The following is a 21,166-nucleotide window of genomic DNA, read 5'->3' on the forward strand; positions in this document are numbered from 1 at the left end:
ATAGATGTAAGTCTTATAATATCTTTCCACTGTCTCTTCCTCTCTCTTTGTCTATCCAAGTTATGAGAAACTCAAATACCTACTCCCAGGCTTGGAAGTTACAGTCACTGTTTTTGGACAGACGTTGGGGACAACGTCTACTGTAGTGGGGGGAGTATGTAGCATTGGTAGATTTGCGATCTACCACATGTTAGGTAAATTTAGTAACTTGTTCGTTAGGAAGGTTAGGTTTGCCTCTGTTCCAGCTTGGCTGACGTTGTGTGTGTTTGCATGCTGACCGGTGGGTGTCGCTGTTATCACTGGTTAGTGTTGGAAAGGCAACGTGTCGAAACGTGTGGATGCTCTTCTGTCCTGGAGACAACTCGGTGGAGGTGGTGCTCCGAGTTGCATTCTGGGCGAGGGTATTCATGGGACAGACGCCATTTTTTGGGGTTCGTTTTACAGCCACCTGCTGGCCCTCCTGGCTGACAGGTATGTGTTAGAGAGCTATCTAGTGGTCCTCCAGTCCGGAGGCATACGACGCTGCGGAGCAGGGGTGGGCCTAGAAGCTTGTCTGGGGCCTACTACAGCAGCCGAGGAATGGTCCTGAGCTCTCTATCCCGTGTGAAGAAGCTGGACAACCAAGGAGATCCCAGGGGTGGACCCGTCATGGAAGGATCACGCAACGTGCTGGTCTGGAGAGGGGCCTGGTGACTCGGTTGGAGGACGTATCCGAAAGTAAATATACAGCATAGTGTTGCCGGGTTGGCTTAAAGGTTCAGGCACTGTGACTGGCGTTCATTGCAGAGAAAAACCAATACATCCTGTGGCAGAGGATCATACGGGTTTGTCCCAAACAAGTCTGTGGCAGAGACTTTTGTTCGTGCTACGTACTGGCTGCTAGGCAAGTGAGAGAGGCCTATCCAGGTGAGCAAGGAGTGTGTCCCACGAGGGGAGCGCATTCTACTGTAATATCCAAAATTCTACAAGGACATTTGTCAAAGACCCTACAAGAAGGTATTTGAGTTTCTTCTGCAGTTTCCTTTCTGCCTCTTTCCTGCTACTTCCTAAGTAAATTGTTTAATAAAGCATTGAAAACGTACTCCAGTGTTGGTGCGTGTGTCGTCCAGAGGTAAACTCAATGGAACCCTAGACCCGGTGCCGGTGAAACAGAGGGAAGGTAACAGACCCGCTTAAATTAGCAGCTCCACCGAGAGTTAGAGCTACATAAGCATTCAACAAAGTGTTCTTACTTTGAGAGATCTCCACCACTATTTCTATGTGAACATTACATCCTTGCAATTTATGTTTAACATCTTCATTATGAGTGCATTGATATACATTTTTATGCTTTATAAAAAAAACGCTTTGCATTTTTTGCATTTTCTTCACCAAAAAGATCAATTTCGGAGTTATCTGTTTTCTTAGGCATACCTTTGTTTTTAATTTTTTTTTTAGTCCTGTAAGATTGATATAATAAAGGAATGGTTATTATAAGATGTTTCTAGGGGCTGCAGTTCCTCTGAACGCCACAAGATGGTGATCTCACTTTTATCCAGACTGGAAGTCTCTATGGAATACAGACAGGAAGTGAGGTCAGGAACAGACAGGAAATGATCTGGAATAAAGACAAGAGTTTCCATGTGGCATGAAGTAGCGAGGAGACATTGCTGGATGTGACAGTAGAGGAGGTAATAAGATCTTATTTTCTATTTACACCCAGTAACCCCCCGTCATGTCCGTCCTCTTCCTCCATAGTCACTGTGATGTCTTTTATCTCCAGCAGATGATGATACACACATATATAGTGTGGAAATGTAGATTAACCCCTTCAGGGTCAGAACATTTCCCCACTTATGGGGCCGGAACATTCTCTTCATTTTGGAGATAAATTCTAGTAATATGTTCCTCTAAACAAACATCACTGACAATAAATAGACAAGACAATGACCATCCTGACTAGGGATGAGATTGATGTTCGGGTTGAACATACATTCGACTCGAACATCGGGTGTTTGCCGAAGGGCAAACATTATGGGGCGTTCGCAGCAAATTTGAGCGCCGTGGAATACCCCATAATGCATTGCGAGATCGCAGTGCGTTGCTGTATGATGATTGGCCAAAGCATGCACCTGACCTGCATGCTTTGGCCAATCCCAGTGCCCTCTGCTAAGAGAGCCATAATTGGCAAAGGCAGGGTGCCTTTGGCCAATCGTGGCTCAGGGGGACTAAGTCCACGCCCCACACTATATAAGGCTGCCTACACGGTGGCCCTGTGTTGTGTTGTGTGGATGGAGAGATAGCTTGATATACATTAGGCAGGTTATTCAGTTAGTGGCAGTGTATTTGAGATATATATACAGTCAGTCTAGTGTGTGTGTGTATATGTGTGTGTGTGTATATATATATATATATATTTATTAGTACACCCCTCACATTTTTTGTAAATATTTTATTCTATCTTTTCATGTGACAACACTGAAGAAATGACACTTGTCTACAATGTAAAGTAGTGAGTGTACAGCTTGTATAACAGTGTAAATTTGCTGTCCCCTCAAAATAACTCAACACACAGCCATTAATGTCTAAACCGTTGGCAACAAAAGTGAGTACACCCCTAAGTGAAAATGTCCAAATTGGGCCCAAAGTGTCAATATTTTGTTTGGCCACCATTATTTTCCAGCACTGCCTTAACCCTCTTGGGCATGGAGCTCACCAGAGCTTCACAGGTTGCCACTGGAGTCCTCTTCCCCTCCTCCATGACGACATCACGGAGCTGGTGGATGTTAGAGACCTTGCGCTCCTCCACCTTCCGTTTGAGGATGCTCAGTAGGGTTTAGGTCTAGAGACATGCTTGGCCAGTCCATCACCTTTACCCTCAGATTCTTTAGCAAAGCAGTGGTCATCTTGGAGGTGTGTTTGGAGTCGTTATCATGTTGGAATACTGCCCTGCGGCCCAGTCTCCAATGGGAGGGGATCATGCTCTGCTTCAGTATGTCACAGTATATGCTGGCATTCATGGTTCCCTGAATAAACTGTAGCTCCCCAGTGCCGGCAGTACTCATGAAGCCCCAGACCATGACACTCCCACCACCATGCTTGACTGTAGGCAAGACACACTTGTCTTTGTACTCCTCACCTGTTTGCCGCCACACACGCTTGTCACCATCTGAACCAAATAAGTTTATCTTGGTCTCGTCAGACCACAGGACATGGTTCCAGTAATCCATGTCCTTAGTCTGCTTGTCTTAAGCAATCTGTTTGCGGGCTTTCTTTTGCATCATCTTTAGAAGAGGCTTCCTTCTGGGACAAAAGCCATGCAGACCAATTTGATGCAGTGTGCGGCGTATGGTCTGAGCATTGATAGGCTGACCCCCCCCACCCCTTCAACCTCTGCAGCAATGCTGGCAGCACTCATACGTCTATTTCCCAAAGACAACCTCTGGATATGAAGCTGAGCATGTGCACTCAACTTCTTTGATCGAACATGGCGAGGCCTATTCTGAGTGGAACCTGTCCTGGTAAACAGCTGTATGGTCTTGGCCACTGTGTTGCAGCTCAGTTTCAGGGTCTTGGCAATCTTCTTATAGCCTAGGCCAGTGATGGCGAACCTTGGCACCCCAGATATTTTGGAACTACATTTCCCATGATGCTCAACTACACTGCAGAGTGCATGAGCATCATGGGAAATGTAGTTTCAAAACATCTGGGGTGCCAAGGTTCGCCATCACTGGCCTAGGCCATCTTTATGTAGAGCAACAATTCTTTTTTTCAGATCCTCAGCGAGTTCTTTGCCATGAGGTGCCACGTTGAACTGCCAGTGACCAGTATGAGAGAGTGAGAGCGATAACACCAAATTTAACACACCTGATCCCCATTCACACCTGAGACCTTGTAACACTAACGAGTCACATGACACCGGGGAGGGAAAATGGCTAATTGGGCCCAATTTGGACATTTTCACTTAGGGGTGTACTGACTTTTGTTGCCAGTGGTACACTCACTACTTTACATTGTAGCAAAGTGTCATTTCTTCAGTGTTGTCACATGAAAAGATAGAAGAAAATATTTACAAAAAATATGAGGGGTGTACTCACTTTCGTGAGATACTGTGTGTGTGTGTGTGTGTGTATGTATATGTATGTATGTACGTATGTGTGTGTATGTGTGTGTGTGTGTATATGTATATATATATATATATATATATATATATATTATCTAATACAGTGTGTACAGTTTCTACTACACTTCTGGTGGTGTACACAGTATAAAATATGCTGCAGCTGTAGTACAGTTGCTAATACAGTACAGGCGGTGTACACAATACAGTGTAGTGTGGTGTTGCAAAACAAAATATACATCATGTCCGGAAGGCCAACAAGGAGAGGCAGATGCTCACAGGCCACTAAAAGAGGGCAAGCAGCCTCTGTGTCTACAGTCAACAGTGATGGTCGTGGACATGGTGCATCCTCTGCAGGTGGCCGTGGGGAACGCTTGTCCTTTTTTTTCTGCTGCTGGCTGTGTTATTGAGCCAGAACATGCAGAAGAGTTGGTGAAGTGGATAATAAAGCTGTCGCCCTCCTCCTCATCCTCTGTCACCCAGGCTCAGAGTAGTTTGCCTTCCAATGCAGCTGCCAAAGTGGCCTATTCCACCGGCTCCTTGTCCACAGTCACTCCTTCCGTAGCCCCACCATCATGCACGGAGGAGCCCCCAAAACTATTTGAATACAGTGTCGGGTACATGATGCTGGAGGATGTGCAGCGATTTGAAGGCTCCAATGTTGATTGCCAGGTTGAGGAAGGGAGTAACAACTATGTAACCTGAGCCTAGAGAAAGGGGGTGCCCAAGAAGGGCAAGAAACTGGCAGTCATGTTCCCCCAGCTGCAGCATACTGCCAAGTTTTCTCCAGTGATGAGGGGGGAGGGGATGATATGGTCACTGACTCTACTTGGTAACTGCTGACTCCCCGCTGACTTTTAAAAGTTCCTTGGTGTGGGCCTTTTTTGACACGTGTGCAGCAGATCGCATGTCTGAAGCGGATCAAGCTTGGCCAGAACAGCAGCCGCTTGGGCACCACATGCTTGACCAGACATATGACATGCCATGCAGTCCATTGACAACAGCACTTGAAAGACCCACATCAAAGAAAAATGCAGACTTCTTGCTCCTTAACTGGGCTCTTCAACCCCTCTATACCTCCAGTCCTCTCAAAAACCTTCACTGAGAGGAATGAAGGCATAGCAATAAATGTCCCAAGTACTTGCAGCCGATCTGCTAGCAGTACACCACCATGTGATTTTAGCAGGCAAATTTCCCTACGGCAGTTGCTGAACCGTAAAAAGAATTTCGGTCCCAGCCATCCACATGCTCAGCGTCTGAATGCTAACTTGACCAAATTGCTAGCACTGCAACTGCTGCCTTTTCAGCTGGTAGACTCTGCCCCCTTTCGTGAATTTGGGGAATGTGCAGTACCTCAGTGGCAAGTTCCTAAACTCCATTTCTTTTCAAGGAAGGCCATTCCGGCTCTTTACTGGCATGTGAGAGGCAATGTTTTGGCCTCGTTGGACAGGGCAGTCATCAGTAAGGTGCATATTACCGCTGGTCCAGCAGGCATGGGCAGGGACGTTACCTTTCCTTCATGGCGCATTGGGTAACTCTGCTGGCAGCTGGGAAGGATGCAGGACAGGGTTCAGTATTGTTGGAGCTTGTTCCGCCACCACGCCTCCAAAATGCTAGTGGTGATTCTGCCACAGTTCTCTCCTCCACCCCCTCCTCTTCTTCCTCTATGGCCTCTTCTGCAGATTAATCCTCTGAACCAGTGGTGCTCCGGAAAGCATTCAATGGGCTATGCAAGCAGTCAGGCAAAAAGAGCAGGTACCCAGGCTTACAGGATCTCCTGAGGCAGGCCAGAAAAGTCTGTGATAATTTCCGCTGGTCATACAATGCCAGTGCTCGGCTGGCTGACATTCAAAGGGAATGCAACCTGCCCACTGACAGCCTCATTTGTGACATGCCCACCAGGTGCAACTCAGCGTTAGCAATGCTGCAGCAGCTGCACGCACAGCAGAGGGCCATCAATGAGTACCTGTGCGAGTATGGTACCAGGACAGGGTCAGGGGAGCTTGGCTTCTTTTTTGCCACGCCAGTGGCTACTGGTCGAGGTTGCATGCACTGTCCTGTCACCATTTGAGGAGGCCACAAGGATGGTGAGCAGCGACAATGCATGCATCAGTGACTCTGTCCCTCTTGTCTTCCTGTTGGAGCATAGACTTTGTGGAATAATGGACAGGGCACTTGCTTACCTTGCTTACCTCTCAAGGCCCCCTTTATCCAGATAGCATTCCTGCGGGCCCGCCACACACATAGGAGGAGGAGGAGAATTGTGTCAGCATGGATGTGGAGGATAACACTCAGCAGCAGCAGTCTTCAAGGGATGGTTTTCAGTCCCCAGAAACCCAAGGAATTGTACGTGGCTGGGAGGAGGTTGTTACGGATCATGTGATCCTTAGTGACCCAAAGGACTCAGAATGGAATGCCTCTGCAAACTTACCCTGCATGGCCTCACTGATTCTGCAAAGCCTGCGAAAGGACCCTAGGATTTGTGGTATCAAGAAGATTGATCATTACTGGCTGGCAACCCTTCTTGATCCACGTTACAAGGGTAAGGTTGCAGAACTCATCCTGCCTTCGCAGAGGATGAAACGTCTTCAGGAGGCCTTGAAGAAAGGTTTGTGCAATGCATTTCCAGACCCTGGGAGGTTACAATTTCCTGGACAACGTGTTGCTAAGGCTTCGTTCAGTCAGAGGAAGAGTGGTGAAGGTGGCCGGCTGACCGATGCCTTTAAACAAATTTCCCCTCTCAACTTCCAGGACAGCTACTTGAGAGATGATCGGCTCCAGGACAGATAGAATTTAAAAGGCCCCTCCCTTTCCTCTGACCCTCAGTTGTTTTGTGTTTCCAGTCCCTCCAGGAGCACCGACACGTTTTTTGTTTTCTTATGGTCTGGTAACTATGGTTGGTGGACCCCCCCTTCTCTGGTTTCATCCAGTACTAGTTGTGGCCAAGTCCTGGATGATGGTCTGTACCAGAAGGGTTTCCTATTTCTAAGGGTTACTTGCCTGTGTAAATGGTGGCAACTCCCTTCCTTTCCCCAGCGCTGCTGTTTGGAACTGTGTCCTCCTAAATGCTTCATTCCGGTGTACCAAGATGGTGTCAGGAGGACTTCCGGTGATGTAGCAAGATGGCGCCGGAACCGGAAGTCACATGACGCACTTCTGGATGCCGAGTTTTTATAAGGAGCATGGTGTGGAGACACTGAGGACATGCTGCAGGGGTATGGCCTGCTAAAAACGCCATTCTAGGTGCAGTTCTTGCGGTACAGCAGCAGTCTTCTCTGCGACCGTTCTCCGCTTGCTTCATGGAGCCTGAGGACAGGACTGAGGATGGAACGTCCGCTCGTATTGAACCAGCGGCAGCATCTGGGTCCCATACTGCCCCCAAGGTAAGCCCTGGTCTGGGGATAGCTACAGCAAGGGACTTCTTTTGTATGGATCCTTTTTATTCATGGCCCTTGTTTCTGCTCTCTCCTAGGCCAAACCGGTGAAGAAGAAATGTGGGAACTGTAGGGCCAGGCTCTCTGATAGTTATAAAAAGCTATTTTGTGAGGATTGTATCCCACCCAGAGCTAGTTCAGAGTCTTCCTCCTTTAAGGAGTTAATGACTTCTATGAAGGAGGTAGTGGACTCTTTTCGGTCACTAAATGACAGGGTTACTAGTATAGGCCCTTCCTCTTCTAGACCCTAAAACTCAAGATCCTTCAACCTTTGCCAAGTCCCTTCCCTTATTAGTATCTGAGACTATTAGTTCACGCAATACCTCTGATCTGGAGGAAGGTGAGAATTCAGTCTCTTCATCTGATGAAAAGTCTGCATCAGAGGAAGATACAGATAGCTCAATCTTTTTCCAGTTGAGGATATTGATGAACTATTAAAAGCAATTTATACCTCAGAGCAGATTGAGATGCCACAGCAAGCTCAATCTGTACAGGATAAAATGTATAGGGGCCTTCAGGGACGGAAATCTAGAACCTTTCCGGTACATCAGTCTCTTAGAGACATGATTCTATCTGAATGGAAAGAACCTGAAAAAATGTTGTTCCAATCCAGAGGACACAAAAGAAGATTTCCTTTTCAGCCTGATTTTGAGGAGGTGTTCTTTAAGTGTCCTAGATTAGATGCCCCTATGTCGCAGGTGTCCAAAAGATCAGATCTTTCTTTTGAGGATTCTGGGGTCCTTAAGGATCAAATGGATAGGAAGGCCGACTCCTTGCTGCATAGGGCCTGGGATGCTTCAGATTTTTCTTTAGGCCCAGCGGTAGCATCCACCTGTGTGGCTAGAAATTTAGACGTATGGGTTCAGCGTCTAGATGATCTTCTGGCATCTGACACCCCCAAGGAAGATTAGAGAATCCCTCCCACTCATTGCCAAGTCAGTCGCCTTCTTAGCTGATGCAGCAGCAGATTCAGTGAAATCCGCGGCCAGGGCTTCTGCTCTCATTAATTCAGCTAGGCGAGCTATCTGGCTTAAATCTTGGGAAGGTGACCTTACTTCCAAGAATAAACTCTGTGGCATTCCTTTCGAAGGCAAACTGTTTGGTTCTTCCTTAGAAGAAGTCTTATCTCGTTCCTCTGAGAAAGGTAAACGATTCCCTTCTTCCGAAAGGAATAAGCCCCAGAATAAGAGGCCTTTTCATGGCTTCCAAAACCAGGCTAATTTTAAAGCCAACAGGCAACAGACTAAAAAGAAGTGGTCCTTTTAACAAAGACAAACACAAAGGGGAACTCCCTTTGCTCCTTCAGCCCCTTCCAAGAATACCCAGTGACGCCAGGTTAGGGGTAGGGGGAAGATTGTGCCATTTCATCAAGGAATGGGCAGAGATTTCCACCAATTCCTTTATCCTTCAAACTCTGGAAATGGGTTACAGATTGGAATTAAAAAATCTCCCCCCCCAGAGGTTTTTTCTTACCCACCTGCCGAGAGACCAAGGGAGACGGCAAGCCATATTAAATTTGATCTCTGTGTGGGAAACAGAGGGAGTTATCCCAGAAAATCAGAAGTTCCGGGGATTTTATTCTCACGTCTTTCTGGTCAAGAAAGCTTCCGGCGGCTTTCGTATGGTCATCAATTTAAGCGTCCTGAACCAATACATAGTTTACAGACGTTTCCGTATGGAGAACATTTATTCAGTAAGAAATCTGTTGTTACCAGAGGTCTTCATGGTGACCCTGGACCTTCAGGACGCTTATCTTCATGTACCAATCTGCCAGAGCCACCGAAAGTTCCTCAGGTTTGCAGTGCTCGTGGGAAACGAGCCATCTCATTGGCAGTTCAATGCCCTTCCTTTTGGTCTCTCAACAGCACCGAGGATTTTCACAAAAATCATGGCCTTTTTTCGGATTCAAGGTGTATCAATCGTCCCATATCTAGACGATTTTTTTGATTTTTTTTTTTTCTCAGGGCAAGGAGTCCCTTATTAGGGTTAAGGTCAACCAGCAGAAGTCTTGCCTAGTACCCTCACAGAGCATACTTTTCCTGGGTTATCTAATAGACTCTGTTGCCCTAAAGATTTTTCTTCCCGAAGAGAAAATTGTGAAAATTCTTCTCTCTGTGCAGACCTTCAAACTGCTCCCTCAGACCTCCCTTTGGCGAATCATGCAGTTGCTGGGCCTAATGACTGCAGCCATTCCAGGGGTGACTTGGGCTCAATTGCACTCCAGACCCCTTCAGGCTTTTCTTTTGCTCCATTGGGATCGCAGGAAAAATTCTCTGGATCAGCTGGTAAAACTACCAGAAGGGAATTTTCTAGATCTCGCCTGGTGGGAGCAGCGAGAACATCTACAGAGGGGGAAGGATTGGACACAACATTGCCCGGTCAAGATTACCACAGGTGCCAGTCTGTGGGGTTGGGGTGCTCACTCACAGGGCTGGCAGGCTCAAGGAGCCTGATTGCCAGAGGAAGCAGGTCGCTCCTCGAATTTCAGAGAACTTCTGGCTGTGAGGAAAGCACTTATGTCTCTGGGAGAGGGTCTATTCAAAGGACCTTTTAATATTTTCAGACAATGCCACAACAGTGGCATACTTGAACAAGCAAGGGGGCACTCGCTCGGAATCACTTCTGTCATTAACGCAGCAGATTCTGTCCTGGGCAGAGATCTATGTCACTTCAGTAAATGTGCTGGTGGACTTTCTGAGCAGGGTGAGCATCAGTTCCAGCGGTTGGGAACTACATCAAGGCACGTCCCAGGAGGTGGTGCTAAGATGGGGTCTCCCCACAGTGGATCTTTTTGCCTCCAGTCTCAACAAGAAACTACCGGCGTTCTTCTCTCTGGAGAGAGAAACAGAGTCCTTGGGGACGGATGCACTGTCCTTCCCTTGGGACTTCAGCCTGGCCTATGCCTTCCCTCCTTTTCCCCTTTTTCCCCTAGTGGTTCAGAAAATTATTCAGGACAGAGCAGAAGTCATTCTGATTGCCCCCTGGTGGCCCAGGAGGAGTTGGTTCTCCTCTCTGAAGGCCCTATCTGTGGCCCCTTCCAGTTCGAAAGGATCTACTCCCATCAAGGACCGGTATTGCATCCAAACCCTCAGACCTTCCATTTGACGGCCTGGAGGCTGAGCGGCGCATCCTACAGTTAAATGGGTGTTCAGAGAGGGTTATTCATACTGTCCTGGACAGCCGTAAGTTGGTCACAAGAAGAATCTATGGGAAAGTTTGGAAAACTTTTATTTCCTGGCAAAGGAAATCTGGTTTAGATTCTTTTTCCACTCCCTGCATTTTAGATTTTCTGCAGGAGGGAGTGGAAAAGGGGCTCTCTGTCAACACCCTTAGGGTTCAGATTGCTGCCCTATCTTTATTTTCAGAGAGAAGACTAGCTGAAGATCCCTTAGTCAGGAGGTTCCTTTTAGCCAGATCTAGACATACTCCCAGGATCCTCAAACATGTTCCTCCCTGGGATCTGTCGTTAGTATTAAATGCACTAACAAGGGCTCCTTTTTCAGCCTTTGCATGAGGCTTCCCTGAAAATGACTTCTTTGAAGTTGTCCTTCCTTTTGGCTATTACGTCAGGGCGAAGGATTTCTGATCTAGAGTCTCTTTCCTGTAAAGATCCCTTCCTGAGGATTTTAGAGGACAGGGTGGTGATTAAACCCGATCCACTCTATTTACCCAAAGTTTCTTCCAACTTTCATAGGTCCCAGGAGGTAGTCCTCCCTAGTTTCTGCACCTCTCCCAAGAATACAGAAGAGGAAAGGCTTGGTCTTTTAGACGTAAAGAGATGTCTTCTGCTTTATCTAGAAAAGACCAGTGGGTTTAGGAGTTCCTCCCAACTGTTAGTTTTGTTCAGTGGCCCCAAGAAGGGGTCCAAAGCATCTAAAAGTTCTATTGCTAGGTGGATTAGGGGAGCTATCTGTGAGGCATATAAAGTATCAGGTTGCACCCCTCCTTCTAGAATTAGGACCCATTCAACAAGATCCATGGCCACATCATGGGCAGAAAGAGCGGGAGCTTCATTGGAAGATATCTCTAAAGCTGCCGTCTGGTCCTCCTCTCATGCATTTGTCAAGCATTATAGAGTTCAGATGCTTTCCAGCCAGGACCTTTCCTTTGGTAGGAAAGTGCTTCAGGCTGTCGTCCCTCCCTAAGGTATTAAATCTTGCTTATCCTCTCAAGTAGCTGTCCTGGAAGGTGAGGGTGAAAACCCCCATTAGACTTACTGGTAACGGTATTTCCAGGACAGCGTCTATATTCCCACCCTGTATTTTTTCACTAGTCGACCATGTTTTCCTGGTGGTGGTGTGTTTTTATGTTTTCTATTTTTTTCCTCTGCCGAGTGCACCTTCTGTGGAGGTTACTTGATCTTTGTCACAGACCTAGCCGGGACAGAGGCTGTTGGAGAGGACTGTATGCAAGCCTGTTGCCTTTTGATTATGGGCCCTGGATTTTCAATGGATTCATTCTGTTGGGACACATCCTGTGAGGAGATGCTGGTGTCATCAACCTGTGTTTATGTTAATTGAATGAGCTAATGACATTGTCCTCTATACAATGTAGGAGACGGGACGACTGCTATTGTGTTAATTAACTGTGTGAAGCTCGGGGACCACAAGTCTGGGCGAAAGGTCATGTCTCAGTCACCTAGGCTGTATAAAGGATTAGATAATTAGCTCATGTTAATTAGGTTACAGTTGTATTGTTAGAGTAATCTTCTCCTGTGTATATAAGACTGTATTCTGGTTCTGAATAAAGTGAGTTCTTGGTAGCAACAAGCAAGTGTCGCCTTGTGTTGTGCTCAGAGAGGTTGGGATATCTGTATACAGACTGGGAGGAAGTGGTATATGACGGAAGCACTCAAGCGGAGTGTGGGACGTTCCGTGACAATCTTCTAAACAACTGAGGGTCAGAGGAAAGGGAGGGACCTTTTAAATTCTATCTGATTTGTGTTTCCTGTAGAGGGCGGAGCCGATCATCTCTCAAGTAGCTGTCCTGGAAGGTTCCTGGAAATACCGTTACCGGTAAGTCTAACGGGGGGTTTTCAGTCCTCAGAGCCAAGGTCTGATCGGTTCAAGCAACCATCACTAGCATCTGCATTACATGGTGCAGGAATATCTAGGGGCAAGAGCAGACTTGGAGACCTTTCCAACAGAGCGTCCACTGGGTTACTGGGTCTTGAGGATGGACCACTGGACTATCCTATTCCTCCTCAATCTTGACGATGCTAGCTTCCAACAATATTTTTGGTTTAGGGCACCACCGCCACGCCTAAGGCCCGATTTTTGGCATGTAATTACAAATTTTGATCTAATATTTCACAGCAGGGCCCGTTCCTGCGCCCAACAAGAGTATCTGTGAGGGCTTATGCGCCGTACACACGGTCGGACATTGATCGGACGTTCCGAAACAAAATCCTAGGATTTTTTCCGACAGATGTTGGCTCAAACTTGTCTTGCATACACACGGTCAGACAAAGTTGTCGGAAAATCCGATCATTCTGAACGCGGTGACGTAAAACACGTACGTCGGGACTATAAATGGGGCAGTAGCCAATAGCTTTCATCTCTTTATTTATTCTGAGCATGCGTGGCACTTTGTACGTCGGATTTGTGTACACACAATCGGAAATTCCGACAATGGATTTTGTTGTCGGAAAATTTTATAGCCTGCTCTCAAACTTTGTGTGTCGGAAAATCCGATGGAAAATGTGTGATGGAGCCTACACACGGTCGGAATTTCCGACAACAAGGTCCTATCACACATTTTCCGTCGGAAAATCCGACCGTGTGTACGGGGCATTACAGTGTTGTGGCACTACCACCACAACCCAAGGCCCAATCTTTCTGCCCCTGTTTAACAGGGGCATGTAATTACAATTTTTGGTATAGTATTTCACAGCAGGGCCCGTTCCTGCACACACCAAGAGTGTTCTGGTACCCCCACCACCACCTAAGGCCCAATTTTCTGCAGAGTATATAGGGCAGGCCGTATAGTGTATTTATACTGCTGTTCAGAGTATATAGTGCCTGGGGGATCCCCACGCCGTTTTTTTTTTTAATTTGGGTGTGAGGTTCCCCTTAATATCCATACCAGACCCAAAGGGCCTGGTAATGGACTGGGGGGGAACCCATGTCATATTTTTCATCTATATTTCAGAGACTCGACAATACATTACAGCCGCGAGCAGATTTAAATGACTTTTTCTTTTAGAAATGTCATTTTGCTGTTGTATTCTAAATTCGGGAAAACTGCTCCACTTTACAGGCATACTATAGACGACCCCCAGACACGATATTTAAAGGAATATTTCATTTTTATTGTATTACTTTATTATTATTATTATTATTATTATTATTAAAAATCACTGCTCCTGAAAAAAACGGACGTTTTTAAAACTTTTTTTTGCATTAATACATGTCCCCTGGGGCAGGACCTGGGTCCCCAAACACTTTTTATGGCAATAACTTGCATATAAGCCTTTAAAATTAGCACTTTTGATTTTTCATGTTCATTTCCCATAGACTTTAATGGTGTTTGCGTGTTCGAACACATTTTTTGCCCGTTCGCATGTTCTGCTGCAAACCGTACCGGGGGGTGTTCAGCTCATCCCTAATCCTGACTTTACATGGCCTACAAAGGTCAATTATTACACTACACAGGCAATAAATGGGCAATCATTTCAATATGCAGCCACCACAATGATGGAGTGCAGGGGTCAGGAGTATGGAGCATAGAGCCCCTTACATTTCTGGTCAGAAGGAAGAAAACATTCACCAGCCTGCCATGAAGAATATGATCCATCATTGGTGTCAGAGGGAGGAAAATACTGAGGGTTCTAAGGAAAGTAGAGGAGCTGAGGGGGTAGTGGGACTAAAGGGCTCTGGTAGCCTCTGAGGGTTTACTGCATCTGGCTCTGGGACCCCTGAGGAGGAAGTGTAGCTGAAGGACTTTGGGGATCTCTTAGGAAGTAATCGGGCTGAACATCTCTGAGAGGTTAGTAGGGCTGTGGGGGCCTCTGAAGAGATAGTCAGGCTGCAAAGCTTTGAGGAAAGAGGGGACTTTAACCACTTAATGACCAGCCTCGTTTTGGAATTTAGGTGTTTACATGTTTAAAACAGGTTTTTTTTTTTTGCTAGAAAATTAATTAGAACCCCCAAACATAAATATATTGTTTTTTTCTAACACCCTAGAGAATAAAATGGCGGTCATTGCAATACTTTTTTTCACACCGTATTTGCGCAGCAGTCTTACAAGCGCGCTTTTTTTGGAAAAACTTCACTTTTTTTAATAAAAAAAAATGAGACAACAGTAAAGTTAGCCCAATTTTCTTTATATTGTGAAAGATAATGTTACGCCGAGTAAATTGATACCCAACATGTCACGCTTCAAAATTGCGCCCGCTCGTGGAATGGCGTCAAACTTTTACCCTCAAAAATCTCTATAGGTCACGTTTAAAAAATTCTACAGGTTGCATGTTTTGCGTTAGAGGAAGTCTAGGGCTAGAATTATTGCTCTCGCTCTAACAATTGCCGAGATACCTCACGTGTGTAGTTTGACCACCGTTTTCATATGCGGGCGCTACTCACATATGCATTTGCTTCTGTGCGCGATGGTTTTTAAAAAAAAAAATATTTTTATTTATTTTACATGATTTTATTTATTTTTACACAAAAAAAAAATTGTGTCACTTTTATTCCTATTACAAGGGATGTAAACATCCCTTGTAATAGAAAAAAGCATGACAGGACCTCTTAAATATGAGAGCTGGGGTCAAAAAGACCTCAGATCTCATATTTACACTAAAATGCAATAAAAAAAAAAGTCATTAAAAAAAATGACATTGAAAAAAATGTTCCCTTTAAGACGTATGGGCGGAAGTGATGTTTTTGACGTCGCTTCCGCCCAGCAGTGTCATGGAGATGAGTGGGCGCCATCTTGGCCTCACTTGTCTCCAGGCACAGCAGGGAGACAGACGCGATCGCCTCCGCCGCTACCGACGGCTTCGGTCGGGCACTGGATCGTGGGGGGAGGGGGGGCCCTCTCCCGCCACCGATAAAAGTGATCTCACGGCGAATCCGCCACAGAGACCACTTTTATTTGAAAGCCGACCGCCGCACGAAAACGGGGATACCAGGGTTATGGCAGCTAGCTGCTGCCATAACAATATCCGCCGCCAAACTTTGGACGTACATCGGCGTGCAGCGGTCAGAAAGTGGTTAAGGCTCAGAGAGACTCTTGGTCTCTAATGGTCCTCTCATGTCACCTGCACCTACTTTTATGAACTCCTGTGAGCAAGTGAAGGAAGCCTTCACCTCACCATCTCACTGGTCAAGAAATATGTTGCAGGACACAAAATAGAACAAAGAAGGACACTTTGAGGAGGTCTGTTTGCATATCATCACTTACTGGTTGGCCAGTCCAATACCTTCCCATGACACATGGGAAAGTCCATGGCTGGTAGTGCCCAGTGCTGGAATTCAGAGCCCCAGGAACCCACTGCCACTTCTGGATACTACAGAATATTAACCAAGAGAAAAACCCCCTCCTGCTGCTGTCCTCCCACCACCCACACTGGGCTGCCATTGGAGGGGAGAGAATAGACTCCTCCCCCACAGCTCTCTTCTCCACCAGCAGCATCCTCCCACTATCCAATGCAATCCCTTCTCTTACTGCAGAGAGTGACAGTAACAACATTCCTGTCAGTCAGCAGGCTGCCGGAGATTGGAGCCTTGCAGCCGGAGTTCTGGCAATTATCCTGATTAGCCGGCAACTCCGGCCAAAAGTCAGCAAGTTCCCCTTCCTGGACATAATGATGACCCTACATTGACCTCACAGCACTGCCTCAGAGAAAACAAGTCTAAGGGAGGATCAAAACCAGTTCAGAAACCAAATAAACCCAACAGAGAAAAGGAAATTTCTGATCCAAGAGGCCAAGGGGGTCCCAGGTTCTTGAAAATATAGTAAACACTAAACAGTCCAAACTAAATGTGTTCCCATGGGGGGGAGTAATACTTAAATGCACAGCAACCCTCCTATTGCCCCCTCACATCCTATTATTGTGTGATTAATACCATCCAAATATGTTTTACTTTAATTTACCAAAGTTATCCGTCTACAAGGAGACCTGTATAGATCAAATGATGGCACCAATAAAGATGGAGGAGGACCGGAGTCACATGACTGAGAAGATACTAAACCTCACCCTGGAGATCATCTACCTGCTGACCGGAGAGGTGAGGAGGATTCTGGGAGGTCACATGACATCACTCTTATCTCTATTAATAAAACACAGACCTGACCGGAGAGGTGAGGAGGATTCTGGGAGGTCACATGACATCACTCTTATCTCTATTAATAAAACACAGACCTGACAAGAGAGGTGAGGAGGATTCTGGGATTCTAACATGATATTCCTATTGTTTCCTTAATACAGAGATTTCCTCTTGTGAAGTCAGGTGATCATATGACCATCACAGTGCCTCCATGTGACTCCCTAAAACCTGAGAGACACAACATGCAGAAGATTCTAGAAGTCACCAAGAAGATGATGGAGCTGCTGACAGGAGAGGTGAGGAGGATTCTGGGAATTCTGGGACATTATCCAGTAACAGACAAGGGATGTGTCTGGATGGTGACTGTATCATTGTGTGTGTCAGGTTCCTATAAGGTGTCAGGATGTCACTGTCTATTTCTCCATGGAGGAGTGGGAGTATTTAGAAGGACACAAGGATCCCTACAATGATGTAATGATAGACAATCAGCAGAATTTGAGTTTTGTGAAGATTGTAAGGAAGGAATTTTCCCGGAATGAGACGATATTGAACCTCATCCTGGAGATCCTCAGCCTGCTGACTGGAGAGGTGAGTGTAATGAAGGGGTTAAATCTGACTCCACTGTACACTGGGATGTATTCAGAGTCACTTGAAGTCTTCTGATGTTCTTCTAATCCAGTAATTCTCAACTTTTTTGCCTTCGAGGAACCCTTGGCAAAAAATTTTAGATCTTGGGTAAGCCCTAAAATTATTTTCAGATCAACACCTCATGGAACATCAGTGTGATCAGTGAGCTGTTGATATAACAATTATTGATTTTAGAAATCGCATTAAATAATAGAATAGATATTAAAACTTACTACTTTATTGTGGAACTTAGGCTGGCTTTTTTCTACAGAAATTCTAGATTTTGGGTTGAACTTGTGATATGCACACACAAATGATATCTTCTACAATTAGGGGAGTCACCAGGTAAGAGTACAGGGAGGTCACCATGACAAATCACAGAGGAGTCACTTCACCAGGTCAGGGCGGAGGGGAGTGGCCAGGTCAGGGCGGAGGGGAGTGGCCAGGTCAGGGCGGAGGGGAGTGGCCAGGTCAGGGCGGAGGGGAGTGGCCAGGTCAGGGCGGGTACTGTGGTAACCGCGCACACCTGCAGAGGGCAGTGCGTTTCCTTGCAGTACAGGAAAATGACCGCAAGGGGGGTGAACAAGCCCTGAAGGCTATTTTAGGTAGGGGAAGGAGACAGACCTGGAATTGTGAATGCAATTGGACTAGCAGTGACATTCAATTAGGAATCTCTCTAGAAAAAAAACAAGTCAGCAGCAACAAATCCTGTAGCTGTTGACTTTTAATAAAAGGACACTTACCTGTGTAGGAATGCAGCACCTTCCTCACCATGGCTAGTTCTTCACTAGTGTTCAGTTTTCTGGTGTTGGCATCCTAACTGGGCAGCTGGCTGTGCTGCTTTCTGCTTCACATCCACCTGCCCACTGTGCACGCGCAAGCCACGCTACTCTAACTGGCCCTGCAGTCTCCTTGGACCTGCGACGTGTCCCAGAAGGCTGGAGGAAGGAGGAGAAGTTTTGCTCAGATCGCCTAGGCAGTCTGAGTAAAAGTGGGAACAGGTACCTGTTCCCCCACCCCCCAAAAAAAATGACATTCCAAATGTGGCAGAAGAGGGGGGAGGACTAAAAGCAGAACTTTCTGCTTTAATTAGATAAGCCAGTAAACAGTTAAATAGAAATAGTTGATCAGTGAGATATAGATTTGGTAATGACAGTGTATGGAAGGGAGAGAAGTTTTATAGAATAGAGGTAGTGAACTGAAGGTACCCAGACTGGGAGAGAGGAGTGGGAAGCCCAGCTACATATAGTGGGAGAGGAGTGGGAAGACCAGCTACATATAGTGGGAGAGGAGTGGGAAGCCCAGCTACATATAGTGGGAAGCCCAGCTACATATAGTGGGAGAGGAGTGGGAAGCCCAGCTACATATAGTGGGAGAGGAGTGGGAAGCCCAGCTACATATAGTGGGAGAGGAGTGGGAAGCCCAGCTACATATAGTGGGAGAGGAGTGGGAAGCCCAGCTACATATAGTGGGAGAGGAGTGGGAAGCCCAGCTACATATAGTGGGAAGCCCAGCTACATATAGTGGGAGAGGAGTGGGAAGACCAGCTACATATATAGTACACTAAGCTGTGGTGGGAGAAGATAAAGGCAGAACGGAATACAGCTGGTCGGCAGAGCAACAAGGAGACAACCGAGAAGATATATAGGCTGGGCAGACAGGAAACCAGATAGATCAGACAAGGAGTACAGGAGTGAAGGACTGCAGGGAGACAGCAGGACACAATCAGAGATATCAGGGAGAAGGATTGGAGTTTGATTGTAGAAGAAGGGGATGGGGGGGCATATCTGAGAAGCAGAGTGAGTATAACAAGAATCTGGAGGGAGGAAGTGAAGAGAAACAAAGTTACAATCCGATAGGAATATGAACGGGTCACACTGAGAGAAGAGAGGGAATGCATCTAACTTTCAGAGCACTGAGCCGCTCTGTCATAGAATGACAGGAAGACAACAGAATGTAGCTTTAAGGCTTCAGATGGACATGTTAGCTGTCTGGGCCCCCTCTGGAAGTGATAGGGCCCGGGCCCCATACATTAGGGCCGATGGTACCCCCTTATCAGTGGCCCTGCACACAAGTACTATGTGTACATGCTCTGATATTTGGTTATAGCACAAGATGGCAGCATTGGGTATAGAAAATAACAATGTCAGCTTTAGTCCAATCAGTGAGACCCATGATTACCAGCATGCCACACCCACTGACCACTAAATCCATGGGTAACATTTCCTGGTGGGTCAGTGAGCCTTACTAGTAAAACATTAGTGACTTCTAGAAGGAGTTATAAATCTGACCACATTGTAATCATATCATTGGATGGAGATGTCTGTCCTTTGCTGAATCGTGAACATTGTGGCCAATCCCTGGAGAATAAATATAGAGCTGACCATAGAGGTGAGGGATTATGGGAGAGTGATATTTATCTTTGTATAACACAGAACTGTACAGTAATAACGAAGAAATCTACTAATAATGAGACAAGGAGATCTCATAATATGATCACAAGATCTTCGAGAATCCAGAATACCATCACCATCCCCCCACCTCCATCCCCGATCCCTACAAGACACAACACGGAAAAGATTCTAGAAGTCACCAAGAAGATGATGGAGCTGCTGACAGGAGAGGTGAGGAGGATTCTGGGAATTCTGGGACATTATCTAGTAACAGACAAGGGATGTGTCTGGATGGTGACTGTATCATTGTGTGTGTCAGGTTCCTATAAGGTGTCAGGATGTCACTGTCTATTTCTCCATGGAGGAGTGGGAGTATTTAGAAGGACACAAGGATCTCTACAAGGACGTCATGATGGACAATCAGCCGCCCCTCACATCACCGGGTAAGAGGAGACTTTATTGTAAAGGAGAGAGCAGTACGGAGGGTCCACCTAGATCCCCCATCATCTGATAAACACATAGAAATAATTAAAATAGGGAAAATTGAAAGGAAACAGATCAAGATCTTTCCCTCAAAAATAATTGGGATTTTTAAGGATGCATATTTCTGTCATGAGGTAAGCACAACCACAGGGAATAATTCAAAAAAATATATCATTTATTACAAAATATACAATTTGAAACAGTCTTAGTCATGAAAGAAATGACCAAGATAACACTCATTTTCAAAGATCTTGAACAGATGGTTGTGTGTATTGGGTAGCCGACGCGTTTCGCAGTCTAGATTACTACTTCTTCGGGGCTGTTCCCCATGCATCTGCATAGTCCAAGTTACAGAAAAATATGACATTAGTATCAAAAAGTGTACACAATAACTTGACAGAAGTACAATAGTATTTTTCATTATGGTGCTTACCCAAATATCCTGACATTAATAACATCGCAACATCGAAGAGAAAGGGTGGACACCATCCAGTAATAAATATGTGATGTCAAAGTCGCCTATATAGTCTTGTGGATGTTGAACCATATGTATAGGTAAAAATACCATATCATAGATCGCACCAAGTGGCCCCGAGATACAGGGCCCCAAAAATCGGTTCAGAAAATGTCAAGCACTTTTCTGCAACAGAGAATGACATTTTCCGAACCTTCTTTGGGGCCCAGTATTTCGGGGCCACTTGGTGCTAGGAACTGGATATGTTGTGGTACCAGTGCTACTGTGTTTGCACACCAAATTTGGGGTTCCTAGCACTAAGTGGCCCTGAGATACGGGGCCCCAAAATCGGTTCGGAAAATGAAATTTTTTGCTGCAGAAAAAGTGCTTGACTCGAGTATAAGTCGAGG

General features: G+C 46.0%; 2 protein-coding genes across 2 annotated transcripts in view; both read left to right on the plus strand.

The window, feature by feature from the left end:
• LOC141121986 (uncharacterized) overlaps window positions 1–21,166 on the plus strand; it is a 159,885-nt gene that overhangs the window by 127,298 nt on the left and 11,421 nt on the right. The gene's annotated exons all lie outside the window — the stretch shown is intronic.
• On the plus strand, window positions 1,536–20,330 carry LOC141121988 (uncharacterized). Its single transcript, XM_073611773.1, has 7 exons — window positions 1,536–1,670; window positions 12,487–12,548; window positions 16,632–16,760; window positions 16,961–17,095; window positions 17,184–17,387; window positions 19,862–20,050; window positions 20,139–20,330. The coding sequence occupies exons 3-7, from the start codon at window positions 16,665–16,667 to the stop codon at window positions 20,328–20,330; spliced, it is 816 nt and encodes a 271-aa protein (XP_073467874.1). The 5' UTR covers window positions 1,536–1,670; window positions 12,487–12,548; window positions 16,632–16,664.

This window comes from Aquarana catesbeiana, unplaced genomic scaffold (assembly GCF_042186555.1).
Source record: "Aquarana catesbeiana isolate 2022-GZ unplaced genomic scaffold, ASM4218655v1 unanchor236, whole genome shotgun sequence".
Classification (NCBI taxonomy): Eukaryota; Metazoa; Chordata; class Amphibia; order Anura; family Ranidae; genus Aquarana; species Aquarana catesbeiana.